Consider the following 17,631-nt stretch of genomic DNA (forward strand, 5'->3'; position numbering starts at 1 on the left):
GAGCCTGTGACAGTGTACAAGTCCTAGGAGACGCTTTAAGCCACAACAGAGTGCAACTACCATTTATAAACTCTGCTTAAATATTTGAGCACGGTGAAAACCTGAATAATGACAGAGACACCAATCATATTATTATTCCTGGGTGTATTGATTGATCCATAGAATAGGTCATCAGTGACATGTAGTCCTTCTTTGGTTTCCCCTCCTCCGCCTGGACTCTTTTTATGTCCATGGGTGCGGGGTACGCGCCACTGCGCATGCCTGCGCTCGGCGTGTCTGCCTCCTGCGCAGGCGCCATGGGCGCTGCCTCTTGCCGGGAGCGTCTCCCTTCAGCGCATGCGCTTGGAAGATCATTTACAGGCTTCGGCAGGGGTGTCCCTGCACCCGTGGGGGTTCGAGCTCAGCCAGGAAGTACAATGAAAAGCAAGGGTGCCCGGAGTGCGCCGGCTCAGGTGAGTGGGTGGCGCCACTGCCAGGGATGTGCCCACTTGCACCAGGAGAGCTTGTAAACATTACACGTCACCAGCAGGTCCTATCAGACACTTCCTGCACTTGCATGCAACCACACTTCCTGCACCCACATTTCCTGCGCAATCATGCAACCACACCTCCTGCACTTGCATGCATGCAACCACACTTCCTGCACAATCATGAAATCACACTTCCTGCACTTGCATGCATGCAACCACACTTCCTGCACATGCATGCAACCACTCTTCCTGCACATGCATGCAACCCCACTTCCTGCACATGCATGCAACCACTCTTCCTGCACATGCATGCAACCTATGGGGGATTGTGTATTCTTTATCATGTGGGACTTGTTTGATATATCTGGCTGAAAATTGGAAGAGAGGAAGTATGGGGAGCCCCCCCCGCCGCAACCCCCCCACCCACCCCACCAATTGGAAAGTTTGGGGACTATGGTTACCAGTTTCACTTGCTATAGCCCCTGCACTGGAAGCCCAAGCTACAAATTAAATGGCCCCATCCTTTCACCCCAGGCAGTGACATGTCTGGCCTGTTTGGTTTGTTATAGTGAAACATCTGCTTTGTTATTATTAAGCTGCCAAAAATAATTATTAAAGTATTAGTGTACAAGCTTGTTAACATTGGTTTAGACATAGGGTATGTTTCGGTCGGACTGTTAGCATCCAATGCCCAGAGCTCTGAAGTAGACACATGCCAAGCCTGTGCAGGCTTTATGTGCTTTGTGGGACTTGCACTGCTGCATTTTGTTATACACGAAGTAGTACAATGCCCAGAAAGCACAAGAAAAGAAATAGCTGCAGATGAGCTCGACCCGTCTGACATAGTTATAGCTGAGTCCTGTGAGTGCCATTGGAAAATGCACTACAGGAATCACAAAAAAACAATATTGTTGATGCAAAATCAAATGTCATTTGAGTAGATCATCTAGTTCTTGAGCTTGCTGTGTATTTTCAAACTTGAAGTTCGGAATTTAAAATGGGATGAGGTGGGGGCAAAACTAAAAGTCCCAGAATGCAAAGAGTAAAATCAGGCATGCATGACCTTTCCATGTACGACTTTGAAAACGTAAGTACTGTTTACGAATTTGGGTTTTGAAAGTAGCAAATAAGGGTGTGACAAACTCGATTGTTCCTCGCAGGAGTACAAGGATGAGTCAGACCCACTCAGCCCTCACACTTCTACACAACACAGGCCTCAAGGTAAAACAGGGACAGTTAAGAGATACCTCCTTTCCGTTTTGTGGTAACTGAGGCGAGGGAAGGCTATGATCTTAAAAGGGGTGTGAAGGTGAACCAGTAGTGACCCAAACAACACAATATCACAGTCCAAAATAAAGGGAATGGCCAATTGTTGGTCTAAAAAATATAAACACTGTAATTCAAAATACCATCTGCAGGTAGAAGGAATAGATACTGTACAACAAAAACACTCCAAAGTAAGAACAGAGAAGATGCAACAGACTGGATAAGGTAGGGGGGTGCTGTTGAGGAGCGAGAGAGAGATGGCTGCCCTAATGGCGGAGCTCTGTAAACCAGCATACATTCTTTAGACATCCTGCACACGGAGGAGCACAGAATTGACTGACAGCGAAGGTTCCCCTGCTCTTAAGGTGCCAGAGCAAAACAAAAGAGGTGATGGCTGGAAGGTTTCAAATTAATCTCTGGGCAACCCTCCAGACAATCGTTATTTGCCTGCCACGCCATTACAAATGGGGAAATACCTTATGCAAATCAGGCTGGGTGCCACCCCAAAAGGGGCATTCCAGCACAAACTGCTTGGCCACACCCTTTCTGCTGGAGAACACAAGCATCCCCAGACATATTCAGGCATCATCAGTGAGGAGTAGCTCTGCACGCATTGGTACCCACATCTGAGCGACTAAGCAAAACAAAAGAGTTGATGGTTGGAAGGTTTAGAATTAATCTTAACCTGTGATGCCAGAGGCCTGGAGTTGGAGAGCCAGGACGCTGCCGCCCTTGTGGGAGATCTGAGATCAGGGGGCTGAAGAAGTGGAGGCTGTTGCACCGCTGCGACAAACAGCACACAAACAAAGGAGACGGCCTCGGAAGAGGCAGTCGTTGGAAGATTAACAGCCAGACCCCTGCGGGACACCGCTGAGCTGCTGTGACTGCCCTGCTGGCGGATTCTCCTGCTGGGCCTCTGCTGGAGGAGTTTCTTGCCTGTGCCCCTGCCCACTGCCTATAACCGAAGGCCACCTGTTGGCGGTAACCACCCCTGAGGGAGCGGGCCAACCTGAACGGCTCTCCTGGTTGAATGTGGGCCTCAGTCCAGGCTTAAGTGGTTCGATAATCCTCTGGATACTCGTGGCACTGGCACTAAAAATTGGAAGACACAGGGCCTTCCTGCGGCCTAAACGCATACCGCGGCTGTGAGTGCCAATTGCAGCAAGACGGAATCCTTCACTTGCAGCTGGTGTTAAAGTGGTGGCAGTGGTGCATCCCTGGCAGGGTTGGAGCAGCCAGAGAAGATAAGTGAGGCCAATTGTTTTGTACATCTGGGTCGTACAGGCGTAATCCTTGCATGACATGAGTTTGGTGAGGGTCACAGTACTGGTGCCGGCGGAGCCTGGGAATGCTGAAGGCAGTACACTGGGCAGCGTGGCAGTGGACGTTGTCCATTGACTCTGCAGCGCCTCATCCCCAGTGGAGCGCACCCTTGGCCTGTTCGGGAGGGCGGCAAACAGATATAGGGGTGCAAAGATGCAGGCAACGCCATGAAAGACCCTTCGGAAGCCGGATACAACACCTGTGGATTGTCTACAGCACATGTGCGGCTACTGTGGCCTCCTGGGCTGCCTGCACTACCAAGAATTGACAGGTGCAGAGAGGTGTTGTCGGTTTAACATCCACAATGAGATGAGCACAGGAGCTGACAAAAACATGGGCTAATGGAGTACTTTACGAGCACTCCAGCTAAGGAACCGCTGCAGATATCCTCCCTGTGGACTGGGGTGGTGAGTGATGTGCCTGATCAGAGGCTCACAGACCCTATAGTGGAGGCGATGCAAGCTAGATTTGCGTCAGTGAATTCCAAACTGGGTGATCTGTCAGCCAATATCAGCCCAGCTGGAGAAGGAGAGTGGTTTTATAACCCATGCTGAATCCAGAATCGTTGTGGGTCAGTGTCAGGGCTTTGAATACGATCCTTTCCTTTATTGGGAGCCAGTGGGCTAGTTTTCTGGCTTCAGAGATGTGTTCTCTTTTAGCAATGGCTTGGGCTGCCCGGAGAGCATTGCTTGTAGTATTACTTGTAGTCTCTCTAAGTTTTTGTTGGAGGTTCCTAGAAAGAGTACGTTGCAGTAGTCTAGCCTAGAGCCGGTGATGGCTCTGGCTATGTTGGTGCAGTTCTCTTTGGAGAGAAAGGGTCTGACTGCGTTGATAAGTTTGGCATGATATGCAGCTGCTGAGGCTATTGCGCTGACTTGTCTATCCATGGATAGGCTGGAGTCCAGGTAGACTCCCAGAGTTTTGACAGAGTCGGAGACCGGAATTTTAATGGAGTCAATGGTGAAGTGGCTGAATTGGGCATCTAGATTTTTTAGTGTGTCGGGGGAACCTACCAGGAGGAGTTCTGTCTTGTCAGAGTTGAGGCATAGACCGTTGTCTGCCATCCAGGCTTGGATGGTGTTGTAGAGGTTGTTGAGGGTCAGGGAGTCAGTGTCATAGTTCCCTGTGAGAGTGAGGAGGATCTGCGTGTCGTCGGCGTAGTTGGTGTAGGATATGCCCATAGCGTCGAGGATGAGGAAGAGGGGTCGTGTGAAGATGTTGTATAGGGTGGGGGAGAGACAGGAGCCTTGGGGTACACCAAAAAGTATAATGGTTGGTGATGCGGCGGCTAGGTCAGAGAATACTTGCATGGTTCTGTCTTTTAAGAAATAGGTGATCCAGGCTGTGGCCTCTGGGGAGAATTTGGCAGTGGAGGAAAGGTGGTGGCATAAGACACTATGATCCACGAGGTCGAAGGCCGCGGATAGGTCAAGGAGTAGGAGAAGTGCTGGTTTACCCAAGTCTCTAGCATCGTCCATCTGGTTTTTCAGGTCAAGTAGGGCGGTTTCGGTCCCGTGTCTAGGGCGGAAGCCAGATTGGCGGAGTCCAAGGAGTTTGTTCTCTTCAATGAAGTGCTGGACCTGCAGGTAGGCTGCTTTGTCCAATATTTTGAGGAGGAATGGGACAGTGGCGATGGGTCTGTAATTGTTGGGTGAGGTGGGATCGAGAGTTGGCTTTTTCAAATGAGGGCGTACCCAAGCTTCCTTGAGGGAGGCGGGGACTTTCCCTGTGGTCAAGGAGGCATTCACAAAGGCTGTTAGGAAGGGAGCTAGCGCTTCCGTGCAGTCTTTGATAATGGAGGCTGGGCATGCATCGCCTTTGCAGTTAGAGGGTTTGATGTTCCTCATTATGTTGATGACGTCTTTTTCCTGAATGGGTTTGAAGGAGAAGGGTAGGGGGGGATCCGGGGCAGGTGGTGGGAAGGGGATATGCTTATTGGGTAAGGCTTGTTTAGTGGCTAGTATTTTGTTTTTGAGGAGGCTTAATTTGGTTAGCATGGCCGTTTGTATTTCATCACACCAGTCTTTGTCTTTGATGAAATTCTGGGGGGCGGGAGTGGGTGTCTCGAGCTCCCTGAAAATGGCGAAGATTTCTTTTGTGCTAGATTGGGCTTCCGAGATTCTGTATTCAAAGGATTTGGCCTTTGCTTGGGTGATTGCCTTTTTGTATTTGGTGGATAGGGCTTTAAAGATCATCTTGTCTTTTTCAGTGTGGGACGTTTGCCACTGTGTGAGTGCGGCTTTTTTCTCATTTCGGAGTGTGAGGAGGTCAGGGGTGAACCAAGAGTTGGAGTGGGTAGTGGGTTTGGATTTGCGAGATTTGAGAGGGGCAATGGAGTTGATAGCTGCTTTAATGGCAACATCATAGGTTGTTGCGAGTGTTTCTGGGTCTGATGAAAAAGGTGGCCTGAAGGCTGGGCCTTGGAGGAAGGGCAGTAGCCTTTCCTTCGTGAGCTGGCGGGAGCTTCTGGCGAGGCAGGGTGGGAGCGGTTGAGGTGAGGGGGCAGCAGGGGAGCTAGTGGTGAGGATGCTAAAGGTGATGATGTGGTGGTCAGACCATGGGGTGGGATTGTTTCCTGTGATGATGAGTGGGCAGTTGTGCTGTGCTATCCAGTCGAGTGTTCTGCGCTGGGTGTGAGTTGGGCTCAGGATGGTGTTCTTGTAGCCTAGAGCATTGAGGGCAGAGTCAAGGGATTTGGCTGCTACGTCCTTGCCATCCCGGAGCCCTAGGTTGACATCCCCAAGGAGAATGGCTTTAGACAGTTTTTTGAGGTTGTCAGAGAGGAGGTGGATGAGAGAGGCTTGAAAGTCTCCTGTTGGGCCTGGAGGGCGGTAGACAGTGTGTACAGTAATGGTGCAGTGGGGAGAGAGGGTTATTTTGACTTGGAGGTAGTCGCTGTTGTTGTTGGTCAGGGATTTCTCTACCTTTCTGATAGAGAGGCAGTCTTTGGCAATAATTGCTACACCTCCACCTTTGGAGAGGCGATCTTGTCTAGTAATGGAGTAGCCAGGGGGTAGGGCGAGGGAGAGCGCGGGGCCGGAGGCCTCATGTAGCCATGTTTCTGAGATCATGAGTAGATCCAAGTCCTGGGAGGTTAGGAGGTCGTGGATGTCTAGAGCGTGGGCATTGATGGACCCAGCGTTAATCATGGTGCATTTCAGGTGGGGTTCAGTAGTGGCTGGGGGGTGGTTTCATGATGAAAGAGGGTGAGGTGGAGGGGGGGCTGCGCTCTGGGTGTTAGGGGAGATACACAACACAGATTTGACACTGGGGGGTTCATTTTCAGAGGTAGTGGACACGTGGCATAGCATTTGGCACAATAGCATTCAAAATGGTGGTAGAAGAATTGCATACCGCAGGTTTTACACTGGGGGGCTCATTTTCAGAGGTAGTGGATACATGTGGCATAGCATTTGGCACAATAGCATTCAAAATGGTGGTAGAAGAATTGCATACCACAGGTTTTACACTGGGGGGCTCATTTTCAGAGGTAGTGGACACAAGTGGCATAGCATTTGGCACAATAGCATTCAAAATGGTGGTAGAAGAATTGCATACCGCAGGTTTTACACTGGGGGGCTCATTTTCAGAGATGGTGGACACATTTGTAGTCACATTCGTTATGGGGGCAGTACAGTAATACGAAGAGTTAAGTACTTTGTTGGTTGCTGTGATGGTAGTACATGTAGTGGATGCAGGCTTTGAGGTTTTGCGGGGGAACCTGGCCTTATCAGCGAGTATAGAGGGTTGTACAGTGCGTGAGCATAGCCGTGTATTACGGGTGCTTGTGGGGATGGGCTGTGAGTTGATGTCGGTTTGCAATGTACGTGCGCGCAACCTGATGCGCCTTGAGGTACAGCATTGGATAGGGAGAAGCTTGCAGGTGGTGCTTCTTACCTTCTAGGCACAGCATCGGAATTGGACACACGGCAGACGAGCAGCGAAGAGCTGCAAAGAGCACAGGAGGCCTTTTCTCCTGGCCTTCTCTCGTCGGCTTTGCCTCTCGGCCCACTCCCCCTCCATTTAAAGCAGGAGGGGAGGGGCGAGCGGGCCGACGTAGCAAATCAGGACCTTGGGCTGCGGCGGTGAACTTCGTGGCGCCAGCTGATCCTATTGTTGTAGCTGGAGTCATGGAGATGCAGGCATCCATCTTAGATGGAACTGAGTTGGCTGAACACGCGGCCGTGGGCGGGCTGGAGCAGCAGCCTACTCCGAAAGAAAAGTAAACAGCTGATCTGGATTCCAGCTGGTGGGGGCGGAGAAGTGCTTGCAGCGGAGCTGCAAAGAGCACAGGAGGCCTTTTCTCCTGGCCTTCTCTCGTCGGCTTCGCCTCTCGGCCCACTCCCCCTCCATTTAAAGCAGGAGGGGAGGGGCGAGCGGGCCGACGTAGCAAATCAGGACCTTGGGCTCCAGTTGATCCTATTGTTGTAGCTGGAGTCATGGAGATGCAGGCATCCATCTTAGATGGAACTGAGTCGGCTGAACACGCGGCCGTGGGCGGGCTGGAGCAGCAGCCTGCTCCGAAAGAAAAGTAAACAGCTGATCTGGATTCCAGCTGGTGGGGGCGGAGAAGTGCTCGCAGCGGAGCTGCAAAGAGCACAGGAGGCCTTTTCTCCTGGCCTTCTCTCGTCGGCTTCGAGAACTAGTGTCAAACAGGTCTTCATCAATAATGGCAGTAGTTCTACTGTGGAACTGGTGCAGCCCTTCAATTACAGTCCACTCTTGAAAAAACAAGAGTCACACACTGTTGCCTATAGGGGGAGGTCTGTGAGGAGTTGCCTGCCTGAATTACTTCGAAAGAAAACTGTCGGCAAAGGGACATAGAATTGCCAGGCAGAGTTGTGAAGCATGGTGAAGACACTTGGTCTGAGGGTTGGCCCGAGGGTTGGCCCAGCAGGGTATTACTTTACGGAAACCGCCATGGGCCTTTGATTCCGTATATGTTGAGCATTGTGCAAGACATTTTTAGTCATGTTGGGTTGTACGCTAGTGTCCACGGGGAATCGCTGCTTCGGTTGAATGGGAGCCGCGGTCCAGTTCCGGTGGATGGTCCGGGAGGGGAGATGGGAGTATACATGCGGCAGGGGTTGGACACAATGTTGTGGTATTATGCTAAATGGGCGATTGTGCATTTCTGTGGGGCCGGGTATATGATGGGATTTACTGCTACATATCATTATAGTTTCTCCTCTCAGTGGCTGCGCCGTTGAAGCTAATTAGCTGGAATGTGAGGGGGATAAACAACCCTGTACAAGCTAGGAAATTGAGATCCCACATTGACCGACTTCCCTCTCATAGTCATGCTGCAAGAGACGCACGTTATGTCAGGGGACAAAAAGGCCTTCACCCCAAGTTGGGCTATAATCTGTTTTATACATCCTATTTATCACAAGGCACGTGGGGTACTCGCCTTGATCCACTGGACCGTACAGTTTAGGCTGCATTCATCCACTTCGGACCCATTGGGTAGGTACACAATGGCTCGGGCTCTGAGGTGTTACTGGTGACACCTATGGGCCAAACATCGATAATCCGACATTCTATGCACACCTGGCCTCGCTTATGGATGCATGGTAGGGGCTCCCTATGATATGAGGAGGCAATTTCTATACAATATTGAGTTAAGAGCTACAACGCACAGGAAGGCACTGCTAGGCCTCTCTCAGCCACAACAAAAGCAATCCTTAGAATTCCCTAACATTTCAATTAATATATGTTTGGAGGAAACTGCATCCCCCTCTGTCAGAGGGGCTTGCGGGTAGAGACGTGCCCACAAAGCAGAAGGGAGCAAAAATACACAAGAATCGGGAGTACAAGGAGTCCTGCAAACAAGAAAGGATAGGCAACAAAGGTGGTGAACAGAAAGGGGCAGGGAGTACAAGTAAAACAAACATGTTAGGTTCCCTCTAGGGGTGTACGCAGAATGGGGGAAGAGTTTCCCAAAGAACCAGGGAAACTCGCGCCTTCGGAGCTGGTTACTATTACAGGGTCCCACTCTGTATGCTCTTGGAAAGGAGCAGCAGCAGTGGTTGTCTGTGTCTGGACCTTAAGGCACAAACTCACAAGACTGAATCCTGTACGGGTCCAGCAGGAACTGAACAATGACTGCCTCCTGAAACAAGAACCAGCACACCATTAACAATGACACAAGGTACAATACTGAAACGCGAGGAAGGAAAGGGGCAGAGATTGCCTGCTGGAAACCCAGCAGCCAAACTCTGTACAAAGGAATTACACAAGGCACGAGTGAAGACCAGAACTAGAACAGAAATATCCAGGGGGAAAAAGGAAGTCAACGTGAGCAAGGTTCAGGACCGAGAACCGTAAGAAAGAAAAAAAGTAGAATCTAAGTGCAGGGGTAAGGATAATGGAAACAGGGAACAACAACTCTGGACTGGAATAACAAAGAGTTGGACTGCAGAAGGAAAACAAGGAAACAGTATGTCTGAAGTGGGATAACAAGGGCAGGACTGAAGACAAGGAAACTAGCTCTGAAGTGGGATAACGAGGGCAGAACTGAAGACGGATAATGAAACTGTAGCTCTGAAGTAGGATAACAAGGGCAGAACTGAAGACGGATAAAGAAACTGTAGCTCTGAAGTGGGATAACAAGGGCAGAACTAAAGATGGATAAAGAAACTGTAGCTCTGAAGTGGGATAACAAGGGCAGAACTGAAGACAGATAACAAGGACACTGTAGCTCTGAAGTGGGATAACAAGGGCAGGACTGAAGCGTGGGCAATGGGCACAGAACAAGTAACTGCAGGTAGGGAACAAGATAATTAGCGTTGGAGAGCAAGGGGCTGTAGACAGGGAAAATAGGACTGCAAGCTGGGGAGCAGAGCTGCAATATAGGAAACACAGAGGTGCAGGGGTGTGAAAGCAGAGTAGCAGGGCTGCAAGGGAAGGAGCACAGGGCTCTGGAACAGGAGGAGGTTCCGGAAACAACAGGCCACAGCAGAAATCCGAGGAACAAAGGGCTGGAAGCGAGCTCCATGCAAGAGACCTGTGCTCCTGCAGGCAGCTGCTTAAATACTGACCTGCCCTGTGCTGAAGCAGGCTAATTAGCAGCATCTGGAGCAGCACACCTGAAGGTAATTGGCCTCCTCCCTCTCTGGTCCTGGGAAAGTGAAAGCTGCACTGATCTCTAAGGCTTCTGGTGATTGTAGTTCTAAGACTGCTGCATAGGAATAGCCAGGGAATGGGAACTGCCACAAGGTGTATTATGGGACATGCGGTTTGTGAAATTTAATAAGAATATTCCAAAGTCTTGCAAACGGAAAGTAAAGACAAAAATACAAATGTATTGTCCAGGGAGTATTATGGAGACGAATGAGTCACACAATTGTCCACGATGGGTGTCAATTGGTGCGCCAGTGGCACAGTCGTGACATACTCCTACTATTCCTTGCGCATGACATGATGTCCCTCATTGACTACTTGTTGGTTTGTCTTCTACTACTGAATCTTGTGACGGAATGTTGCCACGCACATACTCTGACCATTCACCAATTAAATTGACTCTCAGGATAGATGAGACATTCGGAATCCGGCCGTTGTGGAGGCTGAACCCACTGGGTATGCGGGTAGCAGTGTTCACTACTGCATTGTCCATCAGTATAGATATCTTTCTGGTGAATAACGTTGGATCTGTGCCTTCTCATTTCAGTATGTGGGAGGCATTCAACGTCTTTGTAAGGGGGGGTGGCATCTGCGTCTAGAGGATACTCAAAACTATTAGGAATGAACTGCGCTTAGTGGAAGCCAGGCTATGCACTCTCAAGATTCAGTATGGATATTTATCTATTTATATAGCGCACCTAACACTCAGGTATCTGGATGCTTTTCGTGGGGTTACACAATGAGTTACATAACAAGAAGGGATACAGTATATAACCGGCAGAGATACAGTACGTTGCATGGAGGAGGTATAGCAGTGAAGTCATACAGTAATCGAACAGAAATAACAACGGAGAAGCACTGTGAAGCATACATTTATGCAGCCTCCTGGGCAAAGAGCCCGTTTTTTAACATTTGTCTTGAAGCATGGGAAAGAGGGTTCTGCTCTTAAGTCTATTGGCAGGGAGTTCCATAGTTTTGTTGCTAAAACGGGGAAGCTGCTGCCCCCTGACTTCTGTAGCTTGAATCTCGGAACCCTGAGGCTGTGTTGTTGTGCAGACCTAGTGGGTCGGTCTGATTGGTTTCCAGTGCATTTTCCAGTCAGATATAAAGGGGCGGAGTTAGAGAGGCATTTATGGGTGAGTGCTAGGGTTTTGAATGCTATTCTGTCTTTAATAGACAACCATTGGGCATTGCATCTTACCAATGAAATATGATGATTTCTAGGTATGTTTAGGGCAGTTCTGAATGCATTATTTTGCAGTGTTTGTAGAAGTTTCACTTATTAGTTCGTAGGTATAGAGCATTTCAATAATTGAGTTTAGGTAAAATAAGCGCTCTGGCTAGGGTGATGCAGCTTGCTGTGGACAATAATGGTCTGCAGGTGTTTATTAATTTGCAGGTATAAGCTGTGGCAGAGGCTGTTGCATTGACTTCTCTGGTCAGAGTCAAGGATGAGTTGTTTTGACTTCCTTGGATACGGTTATGTTGATGCCATCAATGATAAAAGATTTAAAATGATTGTCTAATTTATTTATTTTGGATTGGGAACCAATGAGTAGTAATTCATTCTTATGATCATTGAGGTAAAGGTCGTGTGTGGCCATGCAAGTCTGGATGATTAGGTACATTTTATTCAATAATTTAGTGTCAGAGTCATAGTTCCCACAGATGGGGATGAGAATTTGCGTGTCATCTGCATAGTTAGTGTAGGCGACACCCATATGGTCAAGGTCATCGAAAAGGCGCTTGGTAAAAATATTATACAGCGTCAGTGAGACGCAAGACCTCTGAGGTACTGCACAGGTGACTGGTGCTGGATCAGTCGATGCTGTTGGTGCGAAGACTCTCATCGTTCTGTTGTCAAGGAAGGTTTGTATTCAGGCCGTAGCTTCAGCTGAGAAATTAGCAGCTGAAAATAGGTGTTTGCAAAGAACTGAGTGATTGACTAAATCAAATGCGTCCGATAAGTCTCATAAAAGAAAGAGGGCTATATTTCTGTTGTCTTTTTGGTCATCCATCTGCGTTTCCAAGTCTAATAGGGCAGTTTCGGTGCCATGTCTAGGTCTAAAACCTGATTAACGTATGCCGAGAAGATAGTGCTGTATCTGTAAGTAGGATGCTCTGCCTATGATTTTCAGCAGGAATGGAACTGTGGTAATTGGTCTTCGCACCAACGGTCTTGGCACCATTCGTGGTAATGTCTGGATCAAGACTACGTTTTTCTGATAGCGGGAGGTCCCAGGCATCTTTCAGGTTAGTCAGGACAGTGTTAGTTTCAAAAGAAGAGTTTATAAGTGTGATGATGAAAGGTGCAAGGTCTTTAGCTGCTTCTTTAATAATAGATGCAGGGAAGATGTCCCCTTGGCATCTGGTTGGTTTGAGTCTGGTTATTAAGCTTTCTACTTCATTGATGGAGTGAGGTTTTGCGGAGGAAGGCTGCGTCTCAGGTGGATGTGAGTCGAGGGTAATACTGAGTTTTTTACTTTCTATTTTTGCTTATAAAAGCGTGATTTTATCAAGTAGAGCTTTTTGAATTTTGATGCACTAGGTCATATCTTTGGTACATGTTTCAGGTGGTGGTATGGGGGACTCTGAACTCTTTGAGGATGGTGAAGAGTTCTTTGGTGCCCTCTTTGGCATTGTTGATTCTGTTATAGGCGTCACTTTTGGTTTGGTGAATGGCAGATTTGTAGTAGCTAAAGGCGTTTAGCAATAATTCTTTGTTTGAGGCTGAGGGGTGGTTTTTCAATGACGTTTCACGGCTTGTTTTGTTGTTGCTTAAGGATTTGAGGTTGGGGTGAACCACGGGTTTAGGTGGGTGTGTGGCTTGGACTTGTGCATTTTCAGTGGTGCTATAGTGTGGATGTGCGTAGCGTTTGGTTGCATAATTCCACTAGTGGTGAAGGGTCTGTGCTACTAGTGGTGTGGTTGAGGATAGGTTGGAATAGGGGCAGTAATTTCTCTACAGTGATATTCCGGCTGTGTCTAGTCAGAGTTGGCAGAGCCAGGGCATTGCACAAGTTAGGACGATTGCAGTTCTGAAGGGTGTATGAGATGATGTGGTGGTCCGACCAAGCACAGGGTGCATTGGAGAGGATGTTGATGTCGCGATTGAGGTCTGCAATCCAATCAAGAATTCTCCCTTTGTTGTGTGTGGGCTTAGTAATGCGATGTGTGAAGCCTAGTTCTGTAATTGTGTTGGTTAGGGCTGTGGCATTGTCGGCAGTTATGTCTTGGAGGCCTACATTAAAGTCACCAAGCAATATGATTTGGGACCCTGGTTTGCAATTGTCAGAAAGGAGTTGAGCAATATCTTCCTCCTAGGTGGATATTGGGCCTAGGGGTCTGTATAGAAGGTGGTTTTCTGCTGTTTGTGTTGCTGGAAGTTGACGCTTAATGGATAGGAGTTCACCTGAGGGAAATGGAAGAATAGGTAGAGCTCTTACGCCAAGTTGGGTTTTGGATATAAAGGCAACTCCACCGCCTCTATAGGATTCTCTATCTAGTCTAATGATAGTGTAGTTATCTGGGATGGCTAGTGATAGTACCGGTCCTGCAGCCGCGTCTCGTTTATGGCTAAGAAATCAAGCTCATTTGTGATAATGAGGTCGGCGATGTCTAGGACATGTGCTGTTAAGGATCTTGCATTAATGAGTGCGTCCTTGATGGGTGTGGTAATGTTGTGAAGGCTGATTGGTATCAATGAAGCGTTGGTTAGGACGGAAGAGTCGTTTTTACAGTGTTGTTGTTAAGAATGAGCATTTTTCTACGGATGGATGAGGGTAAGTGGGCCTTTCTGAATCTAGATCCTAGTCTGAGGTTCCTGATTATAGTAGGACATGGTTGGATGGGTGTGTGCCGCGTGGCGTACTGCTGGATCCATTGGATAGGCGTGAGCGTGTGGGTATCATTTGCTGCTGTCCTAGCAAAGTGGTTTTGTATAGTAGGCTGTGGCAGCCAGGGTGACAGACATTTCGTAGGAGGTATTGTACCATAGTGAGGTAGTACCGAGGGCATGGTGAGGGAGATGCTAAGTTTCCTTGGCCTGGAGTGGTGGCAGCATTAGTGTGCGTCTCATCTGTGGCATCTAGCATGGTGGAAAAGGCATGTGGTAGCATAGTGCTCAGTAAGGTTACCCGAAGTGCAAGCAGAATGTATGTGGGTGAGCAGTTGATTTTTAGCATGATTTATCGGTTTGGCTGGTTTAAGCTATACAGTGGAGTATAGTTTAGGTAGTTTATGAAAGGTTTGTCTAGATCTAGTGTCAGGATTGGGGCACTCTAATATTGCAGTAGTCAGCGTTGGGAGCAGTAGTGCAATTGGGAGGATGTACTGAACAAGTCTAAACCTGCCTTGCTAGGCAAGATCAAAGCAGAGCTCCTCGAATTCCATGAGCTAGAGGAGCGTGAGACACAGAATATTAATAAGCCGCTAATGGCTCATACATATAGAGAGGCAGATAGGCCGTAAGAGTGGAGGCTCATGGAGGCCACGGACCAGGGCTACAAACCCCTGATGGCAAGGTGCTCACAGATATCCGCTCCATATATAATGTGTTTGCAAGCTTTTATAAAGAGCTGTATTCGAATCGAGAAACTAAGACATTATGTTAGGCTCACCTGGCTCCCACAGGGGCGTTGATCGGAACTGGACAGCTGCGGTCTCCACCAACATGACGCGTAGTGCAGAGATGACAGATTGTACTGGCCCGCCTAATTTCATCTGCTTGATCCGTAGAAGTATTTTCCTGAAAGTGGAGAAAGGGAATTAGCCACCCGTGGATTTGAGTGATAACACCCCACTGTTCTTCCCACTAATCACCTCCGATATCTCCTTTCATAGGGCCTCATTACACGGTAGGCGGTGGACCAAGGTGCTATTAGCACCTTGGTCCATGCCGGTAAATTACCGGCACCGCCTTGGTGGAAAGGGGAATTACCGCCCTACTCCAAGGTTGGTGGGGCGGTAATTCCCCCTTCTACCATTGCCCTTCCCCATTCCCATTTTTGCCCCATAGGGCATAATGGGAATCGGGAAGGTGCTAATTACGGTACCGCAAATTTGCGGTGCCGTAATTAGTACCAAGGTTCCTTTGCGGGTTGGGTTTTAACGCCTGCAAAAAGCAGGCGTTAAATTCCCCAACCCGCAAAGGGACCTCGTAGTACGGCGGTAAGGGTTAACAGTCACCGTTACCATTAACGGTGACCGTTAACCCTTACCGCCGTCCGTGTAATGAGGCCCATAGTCTCTTATGTTTATGAAAGATGAGCTCTACATCCTGCGTGGAATGCAGGGGCGCGTAGATAACCAGTTACTTCAATGGTCCGAAGGAGTTGGGAGAGTTCCAGACCAATATTGACTCTGAGGTCCCTGGCAAGGAACCGTAAGTATATAGTTAGTAAGAGTTCAATAATGTCTGATATTCACTCTTGTCCGATTCCTTTTATCTTGCAGCTTGACCCAAGAGAAGATTGCCTCGTGGCAGCTGGTAGCCTTCAGGTAAGAGTCTGTATTACCCAACACTGTCCGGTAAATGATACCTGTGTTTAATCTGTTGCTTTCCCTCCTTTTACAGGTGCGGCATGAGAAATTATGACGTCTTGATGAATAATGCCTCTGGTGGTAAAATCAGGTAAGTCTATGGTGGTAACAGAGATTGCCTTTGTTTATTCTCTCGGCTCACGTTGCTGTTCTTTTGTTCCCCTTAGGTGCCGGAGTTCGGCGAAGATGAGATGGAGACTGCGCCGGACAGTGGAGATGAAAAATGCCTCCGGCGGTAAAATCAGGTAAGTCTATGGTGGTAACAGAGATTGCCTTTGTTTATTCTCTCGGCTCACCTTGCTGTTCTTTTGTCCCCCTTAGGTGCCGGAGTTCGGCGAAGATGTGATGGAAACTGCGGCGGATCGTGGAGGTGCTGCGAAGCCTGGTGAGAATAGCGCGGCGCTACAGCTGGCGATGCGACGCATATAGAATTAACGTCTCTTTCCTTGTTTGAAGGCGTGATGGATCCGGAATCAGGTGAGAAATAGAAGTAATGTTCTTATTCTAATCTTTCCTCCTTCTTTCTAGGAGCTCCAGACTCGAGGCGGGCGTGGCAGAAGGCTGGATGCTGACTTGCAGGCATGGTGAGCGTTACGCTGCTGGATGCAGAATAACGCAAAGCGTTTGCTGCTCTTCTGCGTGGTTTAAATAGCCTTCAAAGTAGTCCCAGGCAAGAAGTTCCCCCAAGACCACACCCGAGTAAGAAAATAGTCCCTGAAGTAAAGTAGTTCCCTTCATGCTTCATGTTGGCTTGGATTCTTAGCAGCATGGTCTGCATGAGGTAAGTGTAAGCATATGAGCCTGGTGCCTATGGTGCCAGGAATGACCCCTTCTATGAGCCTGGTGCCTACGGTGCCAGGACTGTACCCAGATAGCCCCTAGCCGGGGCTGCTGGGCTTTTTCTAAGCATTTGGATGCCTGCTCCCGGGACTGATGGTTCTGGTCCGGATGCCCGGGGGTAGGCATATCATGAAGGCACTCCCCTCCCCCCCAAGGCCCCTCCTCCGGTCGTTCTTCCTCTTGGCCCTGGTTTGTGTGGGAAGTTCCGATGGAATCTTTTCACCAATCGAGGTGCATGAACCTGGTCACTAGGCTCCCATGACCTTTCTTGTGGTCCGTAACCTTTCCAGTCAATTAAATAAAAAAGTCTTGAGTTCACTATCTTAGAGTCCAAGATATTGTTAACTTCAAATTCGGGTTCCCCATCTATTAGGGTGGGGTCAGGTGGTTTGGTTAATCTTGTCCCAGGTTGAACTGGTTCAGAAGTGAAACGTGAAAGACGGGATGGATTTGCATGTTAGAAGGTAATTCCAATTTGACGGCCGCGGGTTCATAATGGCCTCAATAGTGTAAGGTCCCAAATATCTAGGATTAAAGGTCTGAGTTCCTCTTAGGAGTATGTGTTTTGTAGCTAGCCAAACCTGATCCCCAATCTGATATTGTGGAGCATCACTCCTATGTTGGTAATCTTTTTTTTTTTGTATTTTTCTTTTGCTTGTCTTAAATGTTCTGTTGCCTCCTTGAAGGCTTGTGTAATAGTAGAGTGCAGATGATTCACCGCAGGCATTTCTAGGTGTTGGGGCGAATCGAGTTCTGAAGTTCGAGGATGATGCCCATATATGGTATAAAAGGGCCTTTGTCTGGTTCCTGAATGTACAGAGTTGTTGTATGCATATTCGGTAATCCACAAAATATCCTTCCAATTGCCTTCGGTTTGGTGTAGCATGCAACATAGGTATTGCTCAAGAGTCTGGTTGGTTCTCTCTGTCTGACCATCGGTCTGGGGATGGTGACTGGTAGATAACCTCACGTCGATTTGCGCTAATTGACAGCATTTCCTCCAAAATTGCGAAATGAATTGACTACCTCGGTCTGAGACCAATACGGAAGGGAATCCATGTAGTCGAAC

General features: G+C 48.5%; 1 protein-coding gene across 1 annotated transcript in view; it reads left to right on the forward strand.

The window, feature by feature from the left end:
• The first annotated feature begins 341 nt into the window (after positions 1–341).
• Positions 342–17,631, forward strand: part of LOC138580090 (zinc finger protein 25-like) — a 167,161-nt gene continuing 149,871 nt past the window's right edge. Inside the window, exon 1 of the mRNA XM_069650365.1 lies at positions 342–452. Coding sequence (XP_069506466.1) covers positions 417–452 — 36 coding nt within the window. The 5' untranslated portion in view covers positions 342–416. The remainder of the gene's footprint in view (positions 453–17,631) is intronic.

This window comes from Ambystoma mexicanum, chromosome 3p, assembly GCF_040938575.1.
Source record: "Ambystoma mexicanum isolate Mex_15411 chromosome 3p, UKY_AmexF1_1, whole genome shotgun sequence".
Classification (NCBI taxonomy): domain Eukaryota; kingdom Metazoa; phylum Chordata; class Amphibia; order Caudata; family Ambystomatidae; genus Ambystoma; species Ambystoma mexicanum.